At 53.6% G+C, this 21662-nt stretch overlaps 7 protein-coding genes across 7 annotated transcripts; 2 read left to right on the forward strand and 5 right to left on the reverse strand.

Moving 5' to 3' along the window:
- Position 1: 1 nt before the first annotated feature.
- On the reverse strand, positions 2–3607 carry COCSUDRAFT_53237 (hypothetical protein). The gene is made up of 7 exons (XM_005648631.1): positions 3535–3607; positions 2666–2871; positions 2362–2499; positions 1950–2138; positions 1442–1667; positions 895–1178; positions 2–713 (listed from the first exon to the last, which is right to left on the reverse strand). The coding sequence occupies exons 1-7, from the start codon at positions 3593–3595 to the stop codon at positions 501–503; spliced, it is 1317 nt and encodes a 438-aa protein (XP_005648688.1). The 5' UTR covers positions 3596–3607; the 3' UTR covers positions 2–500.
- Positions 3608–5101: 1494 nt separating this feature from the next.
- On the reverse strand, positions 5102–6780 carry COCSUDRAFT_6192 (hypothetical protein; the record flags this gene model as incomplete). Its single annotated transcript, XM_005648632.1, has 5 exons — positions 5102–5279; positions 5502–5629; positions 5912–6145; positions 6365–6562; positions 6706–6780. Coding segments are annotated over 5 exons (813 nt in total), but the record flags the coding sequence as incomplete, so codon positions are not given.
- Positions 6781–7351: 571 nt separating this feature from the next.
- On the forward strand, positions 7352–8525 carry COCSUDRAFT_32988 (hypothetical protein). Its single transcript, XM_005648633.1, has 5 exons — positions 7352–7415; positions 7627–7701; positions 7812–8029; positions 8128–8222; positions 8332–8525. The coding sequence occupies exons 1-5, from the start codon at positions 7394–7396 to the stop codon at positions 8375–8377; spliced, it is 456 nt and encodes a 151-aa protein (XP_005648690.1). The 5' UTR covers positions 7352–7393; the 3' UTR covers positions 8378–8525.
- Positions 8526–9103: 578 nt separating this feature from the next.
- COCSUDRAFT_62663 (hypothetical protein) lies at positions 9104–10596 on the reverse strand (the record flags this gene model as incomplete). The annotated part of the gene is made up of 4 exons (XM_005648634.1): positions 9104–9144; positions 9300–9501; positions 9738–9999; positions 10481–10596. The coding sequence occupies 4 exons, from the start codon at positions 10594–10596 to the stop codon at positions 9104–9106; spliced, it is 621 nt and encodes a 206-aa protein (XP_005648691.1).
- A 700-nt stretch (positions 10597–11296) lies between these two features.
- Positions 11297–15604, reverse strand: COCSUDRAFT_53240 (hypothetical protein). The gene is made up of 10 exons (XM_005648635.1): positions 15441–15604; positions 14716–14892; positions 14434–14533; positions 14098–14299; positions 13787–13900; positions 13280–13429; positions 12868–13005; positions 12356–12520; positions 12082–12190; positions 11297–11944 (listed from the first exon to the last, which is right to left on the reverse strand). The coding sequence occupies exons 2-10, from the start codon at positions 14877–14879 to the stop codon at positions 11827–11829; spliced, it is 1260 nt and encodes a 419-aa protein (XP_005648692.1). The 5' UTR covers positions 14880–14892; positions 15441–15604; the 3' UTR covers positions 11297–11826.
- A 162-nt stretch (positions 15605–15766) lies between these two features.
- Positions 15767–18365, forward strand: COCSUDRAFT_65770 (pseudouridine synthase). The gene is made up of 7 exons (XM_005648636.1): positions 15767–16312; positions 16457–16532; positions 16792–16865; positions 17000–17113; positions 17246–17420; positions 17552–17766; positions 17881–18365. Exons 1-7 carry the CDS (start codon positions 16040–16042, stop codon positions 18325–18327), a joined length of 1374 nt encoding a protein of 457 aa, XP_005648693.1. The 5' UTR covers positions 15767–16039; the 3' UTR covers positions 18328–18365.
- A 60-nt stretch (positions 18366–18425) lies between these two features.
- Positions 18426–19688, reverse strand: COCSUDRAFT_23296 (ribosomal protein L27a component of cytosolic 80S ribosome and 60S large subunit). The gene is made up of 4 exons (XM_005648637.1): positions 19655–19688; positions 19265–19419; positions 19085–19174; positions 18426–18838 (listed from the first exon to the last, which is right to left on the reverse strand). The coding sequence occupies exons 1-4, from the start codon at positions 19662–19664 to the stop codon at positions 18650–18652; spliced, it is 444 nt and encodes a 147-aa protein (XP_005648694.1). The 5' UTR covers positions 19665–19688; the 3' UTR covers positions 18426–18649.
- Between the last annotated feature and the right edge of the window lie 1974 nt (positions 19689–21662).

Consider the following 21662-nt stretch of genomic DNA (forward strand, 5'->3'; position numbering starts at 1 on the left):
AGCCATACTTCAAAACTTTAAAGTGCCAAATGATACGTACGCAAAGTCACAAACGAATCACAAGCAATGATAGCCACGCATGACAGATCATCCAGTGCAGTGGGCTCATCTTGCAAAGATCTGGTACATTGCATTTCTGCTTACAAAGCAAGAGGGACAAAAAGAATTCCATGGATCTTCATTCCAGCTCTCAGCTCTTTCACATATGCTCAGCTCAGTCTCAATCTCTTTCTCAACACTATTCCAACAGTCAAAGTCTCGCAACATCGCAACATGCAGGATGTCCACAGTAGATCTAGCTCCAACAATCAATATCAATGCAGCAATGGCTGATCTACAAATCATCTATCTTGCTGATCATACTACAGCAGCAAGAAATGAAAACTCCCGCTTACAATCTACGGGACCAAGAAGAAGGTTGCAAGCAACAACATGCATTCGTTATTGTACAGCATACATGCGCCTCCCACCACCCAGGCAATGGGAAAGCCAGCTGGAGTCTAGTTAGCCTGTGCGCCTGCAATGGCAGCGTCCTGGCCCTTGTCATCCTTGTCCAGGAAGAAGGCGCCCAGGGACTTGCCCTTGCAGAACTTGCCGGCCGCGAACTTGCCCTCGGCCTTCTTGGCCTTGGCGAACATGCCGAACTGGCCGGTGCAGATGTTGAGCTTGTCGTAGTACTCAGCATCCACAAAGGAGGTTGCCTGTCCCTTGCACTGCAGCCCAGCATATAGAATCAGCAATTCCGTGATCCATCACCACTCACATGGCTGCATGGTGTGACTTCTGTAAGATGCTGAAAGAAGGGTCACATGCCAGCAAACAATGCAGATGGAATAGGATGGAAGTTAGAAGGGGCACATCAGCTGCACATGCAAGTAGAAAGTGAGGTGACACCTTGTGGCCAAAGATGCCGCTCCAGAAGCCCTTGCAGGAGGCGGCGACAAAGTTGGGCGCCCAAGTTGGGGCGTCCTCTCCCGCCTCGCACTTGACAGTGAGCTTGCCCAGGCAGGGGAAATTGCCATGGAACCAGGCCGGCTTGTCGTTGCACAGAATCTCGCAGCGGGGAGCCTTGCAGCCGTAGCTGGCGAAGGCCGGGGTCATGTCCAGGGACAGAGGTGCGGGCATGGAGTGCACGGGCATGCGCACCCCCATGTCCTCCATCTTGTCCTTCACGGTGCCTGCAAGGCAGCACTTCCTCGTGAAACACTGAAAATACGTATGCATATGCATAGCCCGTGAATAGCAACACAGGAGTGTCTGAAGAGGGTGCTGAGAACTGTGGGGGATGTCAGTACACCAGAGCAATGTAAGGTGGAAGGACCATACTTCAGCCACAAACAAAGAACTCAGCTCGCCATTCAATGACACTGCTGATAGGGTGTCTAGCATGCATGCAGCTGCCAGGTGACTGATCACGTCCAGGGGAGGAGCTGTGGCGCACTCTCAAGGGTGTCAAAGTCCATGGCCTTGCGCTCAAGCTTGTGAACTGCCTTGGCTGCGAGCTTCTGCTCGCACTGCTCGCCCTCGCAGTCGCTCTTCTTGACCTTGAAGGCCTTGATGCCGCCGCCAAAGCCGGTGCACCTGCCCTGCCCCAACGGCTCCTTGCTGTTGGACTCGGCCAGCGTCCTCTTCAGGACGTCCAGCCCCTCATAGTCCGCGTCCCACTCCTGCGCAAACGTCACTCCATCGCCATGTGCTCGAGCATTCCAGACTAAGAATTCATGTAGATGCTGCATGCCTGAGGACAATATGGACAATCGTCTAAAATTGAAATGCATGCATCATCCCTCCTCAAGCACTCAGTTCCCCGCTGGTCATCTCCACATCCGAGATGCCTATTTTCGCAGACCAGACAAATGGCATGTAGGAGTGGCATTTTGACAAGCAAAGCCATCTTGTGTGACACAGTGTGACTCATGTAGCATGGGCGCCTGAGGTGAGGAGCGTGCCTGAGGCATCTGTGAGGGCCAAGTCATGGCGGCGTCGGAGTCCTCAGACTTGTTCTTGCCAATGAAGGAGCTGGTGCCCAGGCAGCCGCCCGCCTTGAAGGCCGCGACCTTCACATCGCCCTTCTTGAAGAACTTGGCCGCAAAGCCGTGGCTGTCTCCCTCGCACACAGCCACGCGGGCGCCGCCAAGCTGCATCATGGCAAATGAACAATCTCAGTCCCTTCTGATCTTTTGACAAGGACTTCCTTGTTGATTGTCGACAAGGAAAGTTGTTGTTATCAGCAAAAATAACTGCCAAATTGGGGCCGGCGTTCTTAGCAGTCTTTTGACATCCCCTGAGTGATGTATGCGGGGTTGTGCAGCATTGGATGAGCAGCAAGGTAGACACTTGATGGAGGCTCAGGATTGACACCTTGAAACCGACCCAGTGACCCTTGCACTTGAAGCCGGCAGCTCCGCAGCCCTTCTCGCTATGGCCCTTGCAAAAGGCCTTGAAGAGGCCCCAGCAGCTGTAGGGCTTCTCGCCGTTGTCATCAGCCCTCGTCACATTCTGCAGCACACCCCGAGGATACCCAGTCAGCAATGTCACGCACCTAAATACACCCTGCAAGGGACATGAGGATACCCAGTCAGCAATGTCACGCACCTAAATACACCCTGCAAGGGACATTAAGATGACTATAGGTTAGCGGCGCAGCAGCAAGAGCAAGACTTACCCCCCCATTGCAGGTGACAGTGCAGTTGGGGCTTCCCTGGATGCCGTCCCAGAGACCAGGGTCCTCCAGCACTGTGGCCAGGTCAAGGGCAGCTCCTCTTGAAGCATGAATGGAGGTCTCGCCCACACCAGCAGTCACCGTCTCTGATACAAGGCCTGGTTGGAACAGCTCCAAAGCGTCTTCATTCACCAGGGAGCGCGCATGGCCTGCAAATCAGAGGTTTCCGACGAGATCAGGATCTTGCTTGAGGAAACGGCACAAGGCACGCGTTTCCGGCAACACGGAGGACCCACAAAAATCGGGACGTTTCATTGCTGGAAACGATCTGCCGCTACTTCGAATCAACCATTCATAAGGCCGTCGACCCAGACCGGCATGGGACAGCAGAGCCCAGCTCATCCCAACAACAACGTGGAACGATCACGCCGCACAGCAAGTTTGAAAAGAGAAGGTAAAACATTAATAAGAAAAATCAACAGCACAGTTTCAAAGTGTGCGAATGTGGCTGTCACACGGCATCATGCGGGCCTCCCAGAGCCCGGCTACTGGTATACTCACCACGAAACAACAGCGCGACACTACAGTAGACACCAGGAAGGACTGTGACGTCAAACATAAGGTGAAGGAAACCTCATTGTACCACCCGTTACTCACAGATAGGATTTATCGCGTTCCATGACAGACACGTCGATCAAGCATATAAAAAGTCCAACAGAACGCTTTAGCTCGCAATTATGGCCGGCAACGACCTCCAGAAGCTGCATTACCTCAACGTAACCCCTTTGCCACAGCAAGAAATCTCTGGTTCCTCAGGACGTGATAACGTTACCGATGCGTATTGTGCCAATCAATCAAGGCGTTGTCTTTACCTGATGCGACGAAACAGAGGGCAGCGATTGCCAGAAGCGACGAAACGGAAAATCGCGCCATGGTGAAAACAACCTGTACCAAATATTGACAAACATGGGCTTGTCCACAGGTACGGTCTGGGTTCTAGGAAGGAGGCAACGCCGCAAATGGATCACGTGGATTCACGTGCATCCCCGTGCGTCTGTGCTCCCTCCCTCCTCTGATTTCCTTTCAAGATTAAATTAGTATCAACATCATGATGCAGTACCATGTAATTTGAATGCCATCAGCATGCTCCCTCGCATCGGAATCCCATCATGCATGACCCATCATGACCATGGCATGACTAAGTTACATTGTCACCGTGATAGTCATGCCATGATAGTTTGAATGAGCTCATCATCCATGAGTTTGATCATTTCAACGAGCACCAGAATATAGGCACATTGCCGGGACAATACACAATGGTACCAATGATTCTTTACAAACTGGGGTTGCACCTGTCTTGAGCACACATTTTGTCACGGTTGTCTTCAAGTCCCACTAACTTTCAATATCCAGTGCGCAGTTCCATACAGTAATTCTGCAAAGACCAGCTAGCCCAGCCTTCTGCAGACCTTAAAAAGTGGCAAGTTGGCAGCTACTCCATAAATTTTGAAAGCGTGCACGTGTTGCAAACAAGCAATCCTGAATAAAAAGGGTCCCACACAAGGCTCTACATCGTGGACTAGGACGCTGTCTCTGCTGGCAAATCTGTCGGCTGGACACTGTCTGCCTGTGCAGCAGTCTCGCCATCTTGGATGTCGGGTGCATCTCCTACAGCTGCTGCTTTGACTGCAGGCTGAGTATACTGCGCGACTGGCCGCGCCTTCCTCTTCCGCTTCTCCAATATCGTAGCGACCTGCGGCAAAGACCATGTGACAGTCACCAACACTTCATCTTGCCTGTAGAGCACTGACACGCCTTCTGCTTCTGCTCCAAGGCCATAAACCAGCAATAGCCTCCACAAACTGTTAAGCCTACTGCCCAATAACCTGACAATGCAGACGAAGGAGCCCGCCAGCAAGCCCCAGGGGTAATCAGGATTGTATAGGAATATAAAAGGTGGGTATTACGGGCGCAAGATGCGGCACACCGTGTTGCGGAAGTTGCCGAGGCCCATGAAGATGAGCAGCGCGCCGGCCAGGGCAACGCCGCGGCTGCCGCGCAGATCGCTCTCATGCGCCTCCGGATCCAGCCATCCCTCCGGCGATATCACCGCCAGAAACGTACCGCTCAGCATGCAGGCCCCTGCCCACCATGCAGCTCATTTTCATTCAAATATTTGATTCCAAATGCAAGGCAGCCCTTCCTCTAATCTTTGGCGCTCGCTCTGCCATGAAATTTACATTTAAGTAAACAGATCAGCCCACTAGCCTCCACTGTTACATGCTTGCGACAGGAGCTGAAAGATCCTTGAAGGTGCCATAGCAAAGTATCTCCAGGTGGAGAGGCACCCATAGACATTGGGATGAGCAAGGGGAAAATGTGGGAGAGAACAGAGAAGCAGGGCGCACCGATCCAGCACTGGAGGATCTGCAGGGAGAAGAGGAGTGGGTAGAGGAAGAGGAGCTGGCCAGAGCCGCCGCTGGACTCGCCCGACACCACGTCCATCGCGCGGTTCTTGCCGAGCGCGATGCGTGTGTACATCCGCCGCCGCTGGTACCGGTTCTGCACCATCATCACCAACCCCTGCACCCACACATCCTGCCCCGAATCAGCATCCCTGTGTATTTTCACCGACGCTCTGCAGCCTGAACATGCACATTCGGAGGAAGTTTTACCTTTGCTCACCAGCCATATTCAGGGATCAAGAGTACACCCAGGCATGTGTCATGGCAAGGCCAGGGGTCTTTGGATGCAGGGCTCGATTAGGGGCAATGTTTGTGGTGTCGTAGGTGGGATGTGGGTGGGATGAGAGGAGATGCGCGCCTGGAAGGTGGACCACCAGAGGAACTTCCTGACGAAGGCCTGCACCGCGCTGGAATCGACGGGCAGCGTGAGCAGCAGCGCCATGGTGATGGCCGCCCAGTAGTGGTGGTGGATCCACCAGGGCCGGATGCTGCTCCCATTCACCTGCATGCCAGGCTAGCCAAATCAATGCACAGCTCCCGCCTGCTTTAATCCACCAAGCGCGCGGAGTGGATGTTTGAGACATGCATCCTGGCATAGGAGCGCTGTGAGTCTTAGAACCGCCTGCTCGCTGACACTGACGCTGCCACTGGTGAGCCCACCTGCTTGATTACACATGCTTTGCTAATCAACAAGCTACAAGAAGATGTTTTGAATTTTGTGACCTTATACTTTTTCATATTTGCATAGTCTTGATACAAGGAGCACTATTGGAAAGGAACCCACCTTGAGGACGTTCTCTCGCAGGGCCATGGCGGTGTAGAAGTACAGGAGCCAGGCGAGGAAGCCCTGCACGCCCACCATGAAGGGGGGAGTCAGGGAGAAGGGCTCCCCAGCCTCCCGCTTGGCATCCGCTCGCAGGAGGCCCACCAGGAGCACAAGCGCAAATGAGAACAGGATGACTCCGCAGCGGTCCCTGAACGCGTGGTATTCCTCCTTCAGCTTTATCGCCTCTTTCCTCTGCGATCCACAGCATGCCTTCACTTAGCTTTTCAGTCAGTACATGTGGCAGTGTGTGACTAGGCAATGGGCTCTGCGATGCTGTAGCATCCCAGTATCGTACTCTTTCAGGGTAGGTGGAAAGTCTAAAGCTTGCAAGGATCATGCATCAAGTTCCAATGCCCAATGCCACTCAATGCCTGTATGCAGAAGCCCTGCTGAATGATGGGGATGCTGCACCTGGAGGGTGACCAGATTGCACTGCTGGCCCAACAGCAGCGTGAGCAGCGCCGGCGTTGGCTGCTTGAGCAGTTTTCGCATGTCTCCACCTGGTCCGTGACCTTCCAGCACAGCCTTGGCCCTTCCGAGCTCCTCCAGAGCATTGTCATCTGCGGCGCGCTTCATGGCCCGCGAGATGTCACTCTTGACGAGTTTTACCTGGACAGTGCATAACCGAAGATGTGGTAATGTTGATGTTGTGGAAAATGAAAGAAAGCTGGGATTAGGTTTGCTGGGCCTTCATGGAGGAAGCTCAGCATGACAGGTGCAGGGAAGGACATCATCTTAAAGCATGAGATCACCTCTTCTGCCAATGACTCGCCCTCCCCTACAATGCGAGAGTTGTAGGAGGCCACGCGTGAGCTCAGGTTGCGACTGTGAAAGCAGGTGCACAGTCAGTCCAGGACAATAGAACTTGCAAAAGAGGGTCAAATCACTGGAGTGAAGGGATTGACCGCGATCGTACCATCTCGTCACAATCTTTTCAGCATCCTGTAATGTTAGGGGGACCTGCAAAACGCATTCCCTTCCCAGGTGATCATCTGATGCATCAGAAGGGAACCAGAAACGCACAAGATCATCGGGCTAGACAAGGCTTTCACGGCAGTAAAAGCGAGTATGTAATGTTTGAGCATCAATATCGTACCTGCACTTCTTCTTCATCCATGATATTAGCCCTGGATCAGGTCAGTGAATTTCGAAGAGACTGATTCCAGGTTCTCGTCGCTTGCTGTGATCAAAGACGTGGACACCAGACCTTCAAAAACATTCCTGACCGGTGATATTGACTACATAGCTATTGTTTTTGTTGGAGGAGAGTTCTGCATCCAGTCCGAGATTCTTCAAGGGTCCCCCCTTCTATTCTGCGAGCCCCCCCGCTCCCATGTTATTATGTTCTGCCGCACCTTCTGGAGGCGGCTTCACATCTCTGAATTCACCACTTGTCCTGAGGACAGCACCGGCGAGCCGTTGCTGAGGGACGATTTCATCATGCAGCTCTTCGTGCGCACAGGTGAGAAGACCTGCTGCTCGCCAAGCTCGAGCAGACTTGATAATCTCTTGCACCTTTTTAGTTTATTTGATCATCAGCGAGGGAGGCGATAGTTACTGTGATATCTGGGCGGTGTGAAAACGTAATTCTGACGCTGGAAGTGTTGCCCATGGCTGTGGCCATGTCCGTGATAGTGTGCCTATGTACTGATGAAACCTTTGCTTCCCTGCAGACAAGACTCACACGCTCCAGGTGGGCAGTGATGCCACCGTCTCCGATGTGAAGGCAGCCATCGAGGCTCGTCAGGGTACGTACCTCTATTTTTTTGTAATGTTTTATCACATTGAGCTGTATTATCACGTTGAGCCAGAAGCCACCAGATCTCAGGCTTGACTCCCACTGACCAATTACACGCAGGCCTGGCTGTGGATGCACAGCGGCTGCTGTTCGCTGGGCGCCAGCTGGAGGACAGCACTGTGCTGGCTGAGGTTGGTGTGTCAGATGAGGACACCCTGTACATCCTGGCACGCCTGCTGGGTGGTGGCAAGAAGCGCAAGAAGAAGACCTACACCAAGCCCAAGAAGCAGAAGCACAAGCACAAGAAGATCAAGATGCGCGTGCTCAAGTTCTTCAAGGTGGGGGTCCGGATGGTGCTATCCTACCTGCAACTAAAATGTTCCCGACTAAGGTTCTCTACTGGCAATGGGATTGTGAAGTGATGTGTGCTGCTCAGGTGGATGACTCTGGCAAGGTGCAGCGTCTGCGCAAGGCCTGCCCCAACTGCGGCCCCGGCATCTTCATGGCCACCCACTTCAACCGTGTTTACTGGTACGCTCTCGAGAGAAGTGCTTTCCTCAGTGATAAGCATTTATTTTGCAATGTCTGGAAGTTACTTCTATTGTGAACAGTGCTGAGGATCCCTTTTGTTGTCCTGCAGCGGCAAGTGCCACCTGACGTACATGTACGAGAAGGCGGAGGCTTGAGAGGTCCAGCATGCATAGCTGCTCAATTCTGGGGGACAATTTCTTCGCTGTTTTGGCTTGCTATTCTATAGTGGGCATGAGAATGGGTTGAATACTCTCTTGGGTGTATTGGCACGCTGTGGGAAGGCCATGTAATCGCTTCTACAGTACAAGACTGACTGTTTTGAGGGACACGACTGTTTCCCACCTCCGACCATCCGAGCATAAGTCATGGTTATTCACCGGGTAGACAACATGCTCAATGATTATTACACGTATGTGTGCCTTATCATAGCTATCATTTTGCGCAGACCCGAACGATTGCTCTTGGAAGTGCAGTATCCTCACAAATCTCGTACATTATCGACATGCACGGTTCTGGTTGCACCAGAATATAATTGCCATGCTCTGTGACTGGTCACATACAAGTTCGGGGTCAGAATGCCACCTACCAGTGATATCAATCGATTAGCCACAAGTATAATTCAGATGTGCAAGTCCTTCATATTCTGATTGTCTGCTGTACTAGACAGCTTTCTTCCAGCACATAAACCTTGCAGCATGGGCCGGTGGCGCAGCACAGGCAAAGAGTCTAAACGCACTTCCCCGCTCAATACCAACACCTCTGCATCCCCCTAAGCCAGATCACTCAAAGTCGCAGCATGAATTTCCCCTGTGGTCACAAACCCTATCAGGGGCCTGAAGCCAGACGCAGGACCCGCTGCAGCAAGGAACGGCCACAGCTTGCTAGTCATAGCCGGCAGCGTCGCGGTATTCTCTTCTGCTGCCTGTGCGCCGTGCTCACAGCTGTGCAGCATCAAAATGGGTTAAGCGCCATCGTTTCATTCCTTTTGCAGCTGCTATATATTCCTGGAGATGGGGTATGCTGTCCGGACACCAATGCCACTACAGTCACTGTGCTCATTGCCATGTGGTGGGTCACCCGTGTCTGTGAGCACCACCACTGCAGGGTCAAGCAGGGGTGAGTTGGCCAGCGCCTCGGAGGGGTTGCTGAAGGTGCGGAGCTCGCATGTTTCTGGCGGCACGGTCCTCCCAGGGCCCCAGCTGCAGTATGGGGGGGGTGTGTCCAGGGGGTGGATCATCTGGTGGGCATCGTGCGCCAATCTTCTGTCCGCCAGCTGCACCTGTTGAGCAGGACACGGCTTGTCACATCTGAAGCCCGCAACATGCAGCACAAATGGCAGCTGACTCACCGCAACATTCGGCTTGCAGCACATAGCATTCTCACAAACAAGAATTTGCAGCATACACCCAAGGGTCGCTGCTTGAATTCAGGCAATGGCTGCACGCTACATACGCACCAGGCGGCTAATAATCTGGCGCACCTGGACATTATGTACTTCAGGGCTCAGGAAGCCACCAGCCTGCCCTTCACCAGGGCAGGTCTGTACAAATCACCCAGCATGACGGTGTCGAGGCCGAGGGCTCTGTAGGCTGCTGCATTGATGACCTCCTGCGCTGCCACCATCGCCGCCAGCAGCTTCCCAGGCGCCTCTGCATCATGCGTTGACAGCTGTGGCTTGATAAGCTGCCCTGCTGCCTCCTGCTCCTCAGTGCTCAGCTTAGAGCCTACAGACTGCAGCTCGTAGATTTGCTGCAGCAACACTGGAGGCAGCCACAACCTGACATGGACCCACTCGTTTTCCTTGCGCGATCAGCCCAACTGGAAGGCCTGAACACACGGCTCATCAGGGCTTCACAGGGAAAGGCTGCTGATTGGAGAGGAAGTATCTTCTACAGTACTGCCTTGCAGGCCCGTCACATGCAAGAGAGTTGCACAGGACCAACATCCTACCTGATGCAGAAAGTGCCTGAGTCCAAGACGTCACCGAGCGTGAGAGTGTCTGACAGCTGAAACTCATCACTGACTGGAGCCCCCGACAGCACCAGCAGCAGCAGAGTTTTCGCAGCCTTGACTTCATGTGCAGCTGCCCTCCCTACTGTGGTCCTGTCTTGAGAATGCTCTGTTGTGAGCTAGGAGCTACATGTTGCGGCAGCCCATTGCCTTTGTGACTCTGACATTCTCGCTGGCCTAGAGGCTGACAAGAAGTATCTGTCCAAGAGGTGCAGCTGGCGGACAAGCAATTTTGGCGCGATGCCCACCAGCTGATCCACCCCCTGGACACACCCCCATACTGCAGCTGGGGCCCTGGGAGGACCGGGCCGCCAGAAACATGCGAGCTCCGCACCTTCAGCAACACCTCTGAGGCGCTGGCCATTGCACCTCTGCTCGACCCTGGAGTGGTGGTGCTCACAGACACGGGCAACCTCAATGGCAATGAGCGCAGCGACTGTAGTGGCATTGGTGTCCGGACAGCATACCCCATCTCCAGGAACAGGAGGAGCTACTTCAACGGAAACTGCGGCGATCGGTCCATCTTGTTACTCCACTGCTGTGACGGCCGCTCACAGGCAGCACAAGAAGTGCTTTTGACGGTGCCCGCTCCGATCGGCAAGCTGTGGCCACTCCTTTCTGCAGCAGCCTGCTGCCAGCAGGCCCTGCACGTGGCTTCCAACCCGTGATAGGCTTGGTGACCTTACGGGAGATAGATGCCGCCACTCTGACTGACTACAAGGGAAAAGCACATGTTGTTGTGTTGAGTGGGGAAGCATGCATGAACTTCATGCCTGTTCTGCGTCACCGGCCAATGCTCCAAAGGCTGTGCGCTGGAAAAGCAGAGCTGAGTCACAAATTGTGTACATTTAACAGGGATATCCTTTTGGCTTCATGACCCTGTGCTTGCATTTGGCCATTGCAATGACTTGTGATGTCCGCAAATTTAGAATTGCGGCCATGCTCATTGAAGGCGTGTGGCAGTTGGAATGCTTCCTCCTGCATGCCACATTCAGGCACTCCATGCGCGCATAGTGGAGATTTTGCCGGTCCTCAGCTGGTTGAAATGAAACAGGGCAGTATTTAGAGCCAGAACAAGATTACATTCCCGAATTTCTAGAGTTGATTCACTGAATGTGGCATATATATAGTCAGGTCGCCAAATAAAATCACATGGCGATAATATCGCCGCGATATCAAAGAGATTGCAAATAAGATTGCTGCTGATAAAACAGTACTTCGGCATGCATACTGGCCAACTCTTGCATACAGGCAATACATGAAGTGATCTTGAGCGTATGCCACTCATCATGACCCTATTTACCATACATTTGAGACTATGGGATCAGAACTGGCATTGTCACAGCCATCTCCCTTCCACACAGATGCACATGACGACTCAACAATCTGCACACGGGCTTTTGCATGCGTACTTGGGTGTGAAACTGTCAGGTTCACCCCTGAATACTTCCTACAATCCTGGTGTCACCAGCATTTGACAGTCATCAGAAATTAAGAGCTTGCATGGTCGGCAGTCTTTCAGAACGCTGCCCTGCTGCACTCATTCCAAAGCACAATCTGCTCCAGGCGGTTCCAAGTACTTCTCTTGTTGTGTTCACACAATGTACTGAGAGCTCCCTCTGGAGGGTGTCCCCTGGGGCGTCCTCATAGACCCCACTTGGGCTAGGGGCACATTGTTGTTCTCGCCTGCCCTCGCGCGGCGCATGATCAGCCTGCATGTGAATTATACTCACATCAGCGAAGTACCACAGCAGAAGAGCGCAAACATCTCCAACAGCATTAGCAACAAATAAATGACATCACAGCCAAGGAAGAGGGAGAGTGTGGTGTAGGCAGCACAGCAGCACACCTGTCAAACTTGTTGGTCCAGAGCAGGTTCACGTCGTAGCGGATCTTGGCGGCCTCGGCTGAGAGGCGAGACAGCAGCAGGGTAGAGCCCAGGTACACCAGCACCAGACCTGCAGATGGCCATAATACACTGTAACGACCTCTTCTCACTGAGAAAATTACACACAACCTCTCCTAAAAAAGAACAAACGCGCAGGAATCCTAAACCTGGGCGCACGCACTGATGAGGTGGTGATTGACACGGTGCAGTGCACTGGACAGTGGAAGGTGCTCACCAACGAGGGCGCGCAGGAAGTGCCGGCGCGCGTCTCCAGCCTGGGTGGCAATGCTGACGAGGATGGGCGAGTTGCAGATGCAGGCGTTGTTGTTCATGAAGGTGTACTGCTGCAGGTCAATGCAGGTCGTTGCCGGGCAGTAGCGGACGCCACCGGCACCCACAGCTGCACGCCATATGGAGGATGTCAGATTGATGATCAAACTTGAGCTGCTGACTAAGCTATACCTTTACCACTGACTCATTGACACGAGTATCGCTACTGTAGAGCCCAGAATGGTGTTCTTCCAGCACCAGCTTAGCTGTCAACACCAGCTCACTTTGCAAAACACAAGCATCATAGTGAGAATTTACTCTTCATTGGCTTCGCCATAGTTCTTCCGTGAAACGGTCAATTCAGGAGCAGCATTTCCTGCTTGCTGAGTACGTTTGTGGCAAAAGGCATATGCGCAGCAAAGAGGGTGAGCAGTGTTAATGCAGATTGTTGGGAGAATTGGAGGAAGAGCGTCGCACCTGGCGAGCCGGCAATGAGGCTGTTGACGAGGTAGCTGATCTTGTTGCCGGTCTGCTTGTTGATGAAGGCCCCGATCGCGTTGATGTCAGGGATCAGGGTGTTGAACGCCGTCTCCACAAATTGAGGCGCAGCCGTGCCTGTTGCAACAAAGACACTCACTCAAGTCCATCTGCCACACTTGTCATCACCAGATACCCCCACAGAGGATGTTTGCAATCCCGGCATGGCCCAAACATGCTGCCTCCTCTGTTCCATCATCAAAACACCGAACCACTGCGAGGCCCCCCCTAATGAGGCTGAACAATTTAACATTTCATTACGCTTGTATATGTTGTACTTCCCTCAAGAAAAATTGAACCCTGCTGTGAACACGATAAGGTGTCTAGATGCATGCTGGAATTGGGAGCTTACCAATGGCAGGGTTGCCAGCCAGCAGCTGGCCCAAGGCATCATGGGAGGCAGCAGCGTCATCCAGCCAGCCGCGCAGAATGGGCAGCACGGTTGTGAACAGCTTGCTGCCGGAGATAGTCACCTGCTCCGCAATCATCACTACGGCAAAGACTGCGCAGCACACACTCAGCCGTGAGCAAATCTGCTCTGAGCCAAGTGCCATGACCGCACACAATGTAAGTCTGACACACTCATTGCTGGACGTACCCAGACCCTAGATCCGTGAAAGTGGACAACAGGAGGTAGTACTAGTAATACCTGCTATGCAATATCAAACAAGGACACCACCACACAAGGCTTTGAACGTGACTTCTTTGCGAATCAAAGATCGACACAACATGGCATTGCAGCACATGAATGGATTGGGACCTGTGGGCCTTAATCTGTAATCTAGTACTGTATTGACAGATTTGAGTTGGAGCATGGTGGTAGTGGGCAAAAGAAAGGAGAGGAGGGCGGCAGACTCACTCAGCAGATTGATGGCGAACCAGACCGCCGTCCACACGCAGAAGGCGTACATGATCACCACCACGATGACTGTGATGTACTCCAGCACCACATATCTGCGCTCGGTGCTGAACCCTGCAGTAGAAGAACTTGTTGATGTTAGGTATCATTGAAGCCCCACATCCCGTAACGTCTTGACCAACTCTCGAATCACCCAAACAAGCCACACATGTGATGTGATTGCCGCACCGGGAATACACAATTAATTTCAGCAACAGAGCAGGAATGCACATTTTGATTTCATGCACTACCAGGAGTAAGTGATGACCAACCTGTGCCGACCCTGCCCTCGGCCCTGAGGCGCTGCTCAGTGCGCCAGAGCTGGATGATGATGGTAGAGACAGCTGCCAGGACGGCCACCACAACAGTGACCACCCAGGCAGCGTAGTAGGCACGATTCAACTTGCCAAAGTCCCCATTAGGCCCGGTCGCCGCTGCTAACAACCGCCTCACGCTGCCTCCTGCCTCACTGGCCTGCAAGCACAACACAAATTCTTTGCAACCGCTCAACTCCCCCAAATCTTAGCAGCAGAGCAACAGGAAATGGATATATGCGTGCAGGACGGTGAAGGTGAGGGTGAACAGAGGAGTTTCAGAGTGGCGCGCACCTCATGGCCATACAAGATGGTGCCCACGACGAGCAGGAGGACGCCCAGTATTGAGAGGAAGGGTGTGTATGAGAAGCAGCATCTGAGGCTGCTGGTGGGCCTGCGCAAGCAGCAGCACAGTAAAACTCAACACATTCACCTTCCTGAAACATTACCTGGCCTGACTTTATCTTCAGCAAGGCAACTAGGCCATAGTCACGCGCATTACTGAGCGCCCTACAGCAGAAAAATTCAAGGGAAGACAATAGGAGAGGCATGGCTGGAAAGCCCCAGGAACCGCACCCGCAGAAGGCCCTGTCCCCCTTGTGGGGGCTTGACGTCTTGGTATCCAGTGCAGCTGACGTTCTGCCCGTAAGAAGGGCGTCCTTGCCCTCGGCTGGCTTCCTCTTGCTGGGTGTGCTTGCACCGGATACACGAGGTTCTGTCAGCTGGATGCCCTCTGACATATCCTTTTCCTACCTGGCCACCACAAGCTTGTCAGCTCTTTAGCTTGGCGCTGCACCGCTCGCTGCAAAACTTCCAAGCATGGGCCCTCAATCGTGTCTTAGAATAATAATGCTCTCTCGGTGGCCTCTTTGAGGGCCACAGGAGCCCAACACTTCACCATCGTGATCACCTACTTGCCTGAACGGCTTATCTTGGATGGCTGTCACCGAGAGAAATCAGCGTGACAAGCATCATCACTGGTTCTCGACAACCTGGGTTCACAGGCTGAAAGCCCACTCACCAAGCCTAAAAGGTGGACCGCTGCGCAACGCGGGGACGAGTCTACCGAGGTGGTTGCGGCTAAAATACGATCCAAAATGATCACCAATAGTAGTTTCCTTTAGCTAGCAAGCGCTGGAACCCATAATCCATCGATGTGTAATAGCTGGTCCACGCTTGATTTAGAAGTTGAGCCGACTTCAGTGTACACCATTTTGCTACCAGCCCTCCTCAACACCCGAGCGGATCAAGCCCAGAAAGCATTAAGAATGCATCAAGTGTTTATTGGCAGACGGGCATACCCCGCTCTGGCCGTCTTCCGCAGCCAGCTATAACGAGAAAGCGATGACAGATTCCCCGGATCAGTCCGATAATAGGCTCCGACGCTGCCTGCGCACTTACAGGGAGCAATATGCCACCCTTTTCGCTATTTGACTAAAAGAGGATAGCTAATTTGTCGAATCACTGGCGTGGACTTCCCTTCCCTCTCAACCTTCGGGCCTGACTGCTTTGCCAGGTGTTCGGGCCAGTCTTACCTGCCCAAAATGGCCAACGGGGCCTGACCGAAGCCATGGGCAGCTTCTTCCTGGCAACACCCAGCTCCCCTATCGACTTCGGCTAGGAGTAAGAACGATCGATGCACTCCAGGTCCCACACATTGAAGTCGGACCTGAGTCGCTTAAAAATTTGCAGAAAAACGTGCGAAAAATAAACCTACACTTTCTCGATCCTAGTGAATTGTGAACAGAGATCAGGTGCAAAGAGTTCATACAACCTTAGGGAAACGACAGGTATCAGCAGAAGCATTTAAAAAACTTGAATGACGATCTCATGAAGAAAGAATGCCAATCCAAATGATAGAACTCACAGAAGAATTCATACTCAAGGAAAGGCTTGGTGAATGCAAGCCTCATGTGTCTGGGGCCCTCAATGCCTGCAGAGAATACCAGCAAGAAAGTTGTGCAAGAGACGTATGCTGTGTGTGCTAGCCAAAGGGAGGCACATGGCAGTCCTAGCAGGCAGCCACCACGGCACAGACCCAACTTATTTGCAGGCCGTGGCAGTCCCGCCCACAGAGCTTTCTGCCACCCTGGGAGCACGCGTGGAGCACATCTTGGTGAACGAGCCTGGGGTCCTCTCTGAGGTTGTAGCAGCTGCCCTTGATCTTCCACAGGTATGCAGCGATCACTGTGATCATGTTTCTCCTGTCACTCATCGTTCTTGTTATGGCATTATGATTGCATCACTTGATCTAGGGGCATTGTGATAAAGGGTCTGTCAGAGCACCAATCAGAAGCAATCGCCGATTCTGGTGCAGGACTTTGTGACGGAGCTTATCCGGTTTGGGGCAGTCCACTGGTGTCCCGTGCTGCCCGTCAAGGCAGGGCCACCAGGTGAGAGCCACAGCACTGAGCATGAAGCTTCTGCAAGACAGGCTGCTATAGCCAGAGTCGGAAAGAGCGTGCGTCCCTCACTCCGCGCATTATTCTCTGCGCCCATTCTGTTCCAGCGCTGCTGCCCACTTGTCAGGGCCCCAGACATGGTGATACACAAGCTTGCTCGCCTTCCTCCATGGCATGGCTGATTTCTTGGGGGCTTGCACTGGACAGCCTGTGCATCAGCAGCCTCAGCGTGCTGCGAGCGATGTTCCAGTGGAGAAGTATGCGTACGTGCGTGTGCATGTGCACCCCAAGCGCTTTCCCAGCGCCTACAAAGTTGACTGGAAGGTGGGCTCTGAAAGACCCCTGTGCATTGAGGCCCCCGCAGAACATGCATTCACCGTTCCAATGCTTGCTGTACTTCCCATCGCTGCCTTGTTCACTGTCTGGTAAACAATAGTCCAATATTTTGTGGTTGTTAGGCACGAATCGTGCATGCTGCGCCAGACTTTGTGGTCATCAACAAACCGGCCGGCGTGCCAGTCGTGCCCACGGTAGACAACATTCTCGAATCGTGCTTGGCCTGCACAGCTCAGGTGCGACTGCAATCCAACTCCTTGTCCCCTCTCAGGCTTGGTATCAGGGCCTCAAGCTATGTGTCAAGCAAACAAAGAGCATGTGATCCTGAGAGATTTACGCTCTGATTACTTGTTTCATGTGTGGGCCAGGCACTTGATGAGGCATCTCCGCTGCTGAGCACACACCGACTGGACACCTGCACAGAGGGTCTGGTGGTTTTGGGCCGCAAGTACGAGTTTGTGGCTGCCTTCAACAAGCTGCTGGGCCAGCCTGGCGCCCTGCAGAAGTACTACAGAGCTCTTACGAAACAGGCGCCCCCTACAGGTACACTTAATGCCAGCCTTGGTGGTTCTGTGTGCCGGATTGCCTGCTTACAACACTCCTTTGTAAGTAGAATGGGACGGAGTGTGAGTCATAGCTGCGTTTCTATGCCCTGAGGAGGGCCGGGTGTGCAGGCGGGCTGGTGCACTATGTGACAGTGGGCAAGAGGGTGAAGGGCCTGCCGGCACACACAGAGGTGCACAGTTCGGCGGTGGAGGGCGGCCAGCGGTGCGAATTGGAGATCCTGACTGTGTCCCGCGTGCAGCTGGCCCCGTGTGCTACGGCTCTGGGGTGGCCGAGCTCTGCATATGAGAGCTTGATCCTGCTCAAAACTGGGCGCACACACCAGGTCGGCACTTCATTGACCCCTGTACACCTTTGCAGCACTGGCAATGTCCAGCTGGCTAGATAAGGTACTGCTGGGCAATGTGGGGTGTGTGAGGTTTCTGTGCCGGCCATGCAGATCAGGGCGCAGTTGGCGGCTGAGGGCCATCCTTTGTTCGGTGACACATTGTATACGCCCTTGGCTATGACTCTTCGCCCCAGCAGCGATGCTAGTCACGAAATGGGGCGGATGAGCATAAAAACAGTGAATGACTGCCAGTCAATGACAGACTGCAGCGGTGTTGATAGCGAGATCAGTTTGGGACAGACCGTACAAGTGCCTTCAAGAGGAAATGCTGTTGACATCAATGAGCGTGAGAACTTCAATGCACATAACCAAGAGGAGGCAGCAGGTGCTCCAGACAGATGCGCGGGGAGCATTCCTGTGCGGGTCCTCAATGAACCGCTTGCATCAGGCATTGGGTTGCAGGCGTGCCGGCTTGTAGTGCATGCAAATGACAACATCATGGGTTTAAGCCCAGCGGTGTTTGAAGCCCCTGTGCCATGGTGGCGAGATGGTGCATGATGCAACTAGGCCCTCATACGTGTAATTCAAAGCTGAGCAATGCTTCTGGGAAATGCCACACAAGAACCCACTGCAGAGTACAGTGCCAGGACAATTCTCTCATCGGAAGCATCTCTTACAGCTCGACATCTGATTGAAGCCGAATTGAAGCATTTCATGCGGCTATGAACCGCAAGCTAGATTGTTCAGTGCCTTAAGCACCTTAACGGCAGATTTCAACCCCCTGATGCAAGAGCAAGGACTGTCGTCCCAGTGCCAACAGGTATTTCCACACTGGGAAGGCTGAAAGCTATTCTACAGGGCTGTGGCTGCTGCAAGGCTATCAAGCCACCAGCTGCACTGCACCGCCAGCCTCCTTGATCTTCTTCTCTGCCAGCTTGGAGAAGAACTTGGCTCGTACAAGCACGGGCTGCTCTGGAAGGGTGCCCTTGCCCAATACCTTGAAGATGCCGTACTTTGTCACATCGATCACGAGTGCCTCGCTCGTCTTCTTTGCTGCCTCCTCCCGGGCCTGCAGCATGAGCCAGCTTGATTAGCATACTTTTGATGCTGCCTACTCATGTGCACAATTAGTACCCCAGGCTGACGGTTCGATGAGAACAGCCAGCAAAACCCTGTGTATCAGAGTCTTGGGTGTTGTAGTGCACACTCTTTCCCACTTGCCATGCATATGCCATTGTCAGAAGGCCTGATGCTCAGCCTCGAACAACTTCGCGTGAGCAGGTATTTTTAAGCTCATTATGCCATCCTCTCTCACCTCATTGCCGACCAGCGACCACAACTTGTCCAGGTTGATGATGGGCTGGAAGTACTGGTTCTTCCTGATGTTGAAGTGCCTCATACCAACCTGCATCAGTCAATGGTTTCAGGTTAGTTTATTTACTGACATATCCAAAAGACTACCACTCAGGCAAAAACTATGAGCAACAACACCCACCTTTCCAAAGTAACCAGGATGGTACTTGTCGAACATGATCCTGTGGTGATGCTGGCCACCAGCATTACCCCGTCCACCAGGATGCTTTCTGTGCTTTCCGATACGGCCATGGCCAGCACTGACGTGACCACGCTTCTTCCTGTTCTTCCTCAAGCCTGCATCACACAGACACTTGTAAACAAGGAAAGGCAGCAGTCAATGCAATCGTGCGATGGTTTTCCTCTACGTAAAAGACTCCCCCCAAATCCTTTTAAGTCTGGTATCCCTCAAAGACAGCAAAAAGAGAATGTAGCTATTAGAGCAAACTGCTGCAGCACGCGATTCCTTGGCAGGTCAGTGCACCAAGCACAGTCCTGCGCAAGCCTAAGCATGTGAAGTAAGGAAACTCACGGGTCGTCATGGTTGCTCCTTTCCAGTAAGAAACACTAGCAGGAACATTAAGGTCATGGCGGCTCTGTAGCACCCATTGGTGGGCAGGGCATAACAGATTTCGAAGATTAAGGTCTGCCCAGTATGAAATGCTCGTCAGAAATGTTGACATCGCGACTTGTGCCCGGATCTATGGCAACTTGCCATTGGCAAGTCTCGCTGTGTAGCAACGGTGATTCAATGATGTGTTGAAGGTTTCGACACCGCGGTGGATGAGTATCAGGGACTCAAGGTGCTCATTGCACTGTTATGTTGCCTTGTGGCATGCTTTGGCTTTTCACCGTAGGCGTGATTGCCAAGAAAGGTAATCGGAGCTGAAAGCTGGATAGCTCTGCATTCTTGAAGCGTCTAGAAGTTCGTGCAGAAGGTGGGACCACATTCTTGGAGCAACGGTCAGTAAGCAAATTTGCATTCCTTGCGATACAAATTACTGGCCATTATACGCTGTACAATCAAACCAGCACTGCAGCTCCCCAGTGACTGATGCACTTTCCTGAATAAAAGGGGGGTCGCAGGTCCTGCGGAGCATCTGCCCATATGGAGCAGGACTTCAGGGCCACTCAATTCGTGGGCTCACAAGCAGACGCAGAGGTCCTCCTTGAGCAACCACGCGCTGAAATTGTATTGAAGCAATTGAGAAGGCGAGGCCGTCGACAAGACAACGAATACCTCATCAGGTTTGAAGGGTGAGACTCTCCTAGGTAGAGGAACCGATCTATTGTAGCCCTTCAAGCCACGACATTGACGACATCCTGGAGAGCTTTTCTTACTCCTGCATATCACAAGGACACAAGATATGCGTTGATGTGGCTGCGCAGGTACCCAGACTCAGACAGCACCTGGGTCACAGAACAGGCGCTCAGAAGGGAGCCAAACGGGGCACAGCTCATTGCAGAGTATGAGGCAGCAATCGAGCAGGAACACGCCGACGTGCAGGCCAACAGTTCCGACGAAGACATGACAGCATCCGTGGACATCCAGGGCAACGCTCCACAGCCGCAGTTGGCTGTCCCCTCAGCACAAGACATAGTGAATCAGCTGTGGACGCAGGCTCCCTCCGAGCCGCAGCTGCCGGAGACACAGCTGCCCTCGCAGGCAGCAGCCGCGCCTGTCTTGGCGCGCACGGCGCCCGCCACGCAGGAGCCAGAGCCGGCATGGGAGGACTGGCAGCGCAACAGGTCGGAGCAGATTGAGGCGGCCAAGGTGGCGTACAGGAGGGAGGTGCAGGCCAGTCACGGCCGGCCGGCTGGGCTGCGGCCGGCCCAGCGCTCCAGCGTCCTGAATGGGTTGCCAACCAGCCTCTGGGAGAACAGCCCGCTCGTCAACAGACGAGCTCAGCGTGCCCCAATCGCCGGCCTTGCTGAGCAAAGAGCGCCAGTGCCGCAGCCTGGCAGCGACCAGTACGCCAGGCCTGCTCAGCCGGGGCCTGCTGGACCATCAAGCACTGCGGATGCCTGGGGGTTTGATGTGCCAGGTGGGAAAGCAAACCCTTTGCCGCAAGATCACCATATCACCTTGAAAGGCATTTGCGTCCATGCCCACGCGCTCCGCTATGGCGTTGATGATGCGCGACATGGCCAGCCCCTTGCTTATGCCCACCGGCCGCACCTCCACGCTCTTCGCCCCCTGCCGCCATCACACAATCCCCTTTCGTCCCCTGATCTTTGGCTCTGGAGTCTTGAATGGAAGCTGTCATTGAGAGGAGGCAATGCTGTGCAGACGAACCGTCACAGGAGGATCTGGCGGCCGCAGACTGGGCCCGGCAGCACGCCGCCCCGCAGAGGCCAGCAAACCCGATGGTGTCGGCTCGCCAGAACCAGCCAGTGGGCCCTGAGCAGATAGGCTACATGGCCGCTGACCCTTTCGGCTGGCAGAGCCCCAGAGCTGCCGCACAGCCGGCCTGGCCCCCTCTCCAACAGGGCAGGCCTGCAGCAGCTGGAGGCGGGAGCCCTGAGCAGGCGCGCCTTGT

This window comes from Coccomyxa subellipsoidea (genome assembly GCF_000258705.1).
Source record: "Coccomyxa subellipsoidea C-169, whole genome shotgun sequence".
Taxonomy (NCBI): Eukaryota; Viridiplantae; Chlorophyta; class Trebouxiophyceae; family Coccomyxaceae; genus Coccomyxa; species Coccomyxa subellipsoidea.

Coding starts and splice junctions, on each gene's coding strand:
- COCSUDRAFT_53237 (XM_005648631.1), bottom strand. CDS start 3,595: ATGGCGCGATTTTCCGTTTCGTCGCTTCTGGCAATCGCTGCCCTCTGT. Junction 2,500..2,665: donor CTGTCACCTGCAATGGGGGG/GTAAGTCTTGCT, acceptor GGTGTGCTGCAG/AATGTGACGAGGGCTGATGA. Junction 2,139..2,361: donor GTCACTGGGTCGGTTTCAAG/GTGTCAATCCTG, acceptor GCCATGATGCAG/CTTGGCGGCGCCCGCGTGGC.
- COCSUDRAFT_32988 (XM_005648633.1), top strand. CDS start 7,394: ATGCAGCTCTTCGTGCGCACAG. Junction 7,416..7,626: donor GCAGCTCTTCGTGCGCACAG/GTGAGAAGACCT, acceptor GCTTCCCTGCAG/ACAAGACTCACACGCTCCAG. Junction 7,702..7,811: donor AGCCATCGAGGCTCGTCAGG/GTACGTACCTCT, acceptor AATTACACGCAG/GCCTGGCTGTGGATGCACAG.
- COCSUDRAFT_53240 (XM_005648635.1), bottom strand. CDS start 14,879: ATGTCAGAGGGCATCCAGCTGACAGAACCTCGTGTATCCGGTGCAAGC. Junction 13,901..14,097: donor CGAGGGCAGGGTCGGCACAG/GTTGGTCATCAC, acceptor CTTCTACTGCAG/GGTTCAGCACCGAGCGCAGA. Junction 12,191..12,355: donor CTTCCTGCGCGCCCTCGTTG/GTGAGCACCTTC, acceptor GGCCATCTGCAG/GTCTGGTGCTGGTGTACCTG.
- COCSUDRAFT_65770 (XM_005648636.1), top strand. CDS start 16,040: ATGCAAGCCTCATGTGTCTGGGGCCCTCAATGCCTGCAGAGAATACCA. Junction 17,114..17,245: donor GCTTGGCCTGCACAGCTCAG/GTGCGACTGCAA, acceptor TGTGTGGGCCAG/GCACTTGATGAGGCATCTCC. Junction 17,421..17,551: donor GAAACAGGCGCCCCCTACAG/GTACACTTAATG, acceptor CCGGGTGTGCAG/GCGGGCTGGTGCACTATGTG.
- COCSUDRAFT_23296 (XM_005648637.1), bottom strand. Junction 19,175..19,264: donor ATCCTGGTTACTTTGGAAAG/GTGGGTGTTGTT, acceptor TGACTGATGCAG/GTTGGTATGAGGCACTTCAA. Junction 18,839..19,084: donor GGTCGCTGGTCGGCAATGAG/GTGAGAGAGGAT, acceptor CTCATGCTGCAG/GCCCGGGAGGAGGCAGCAAA.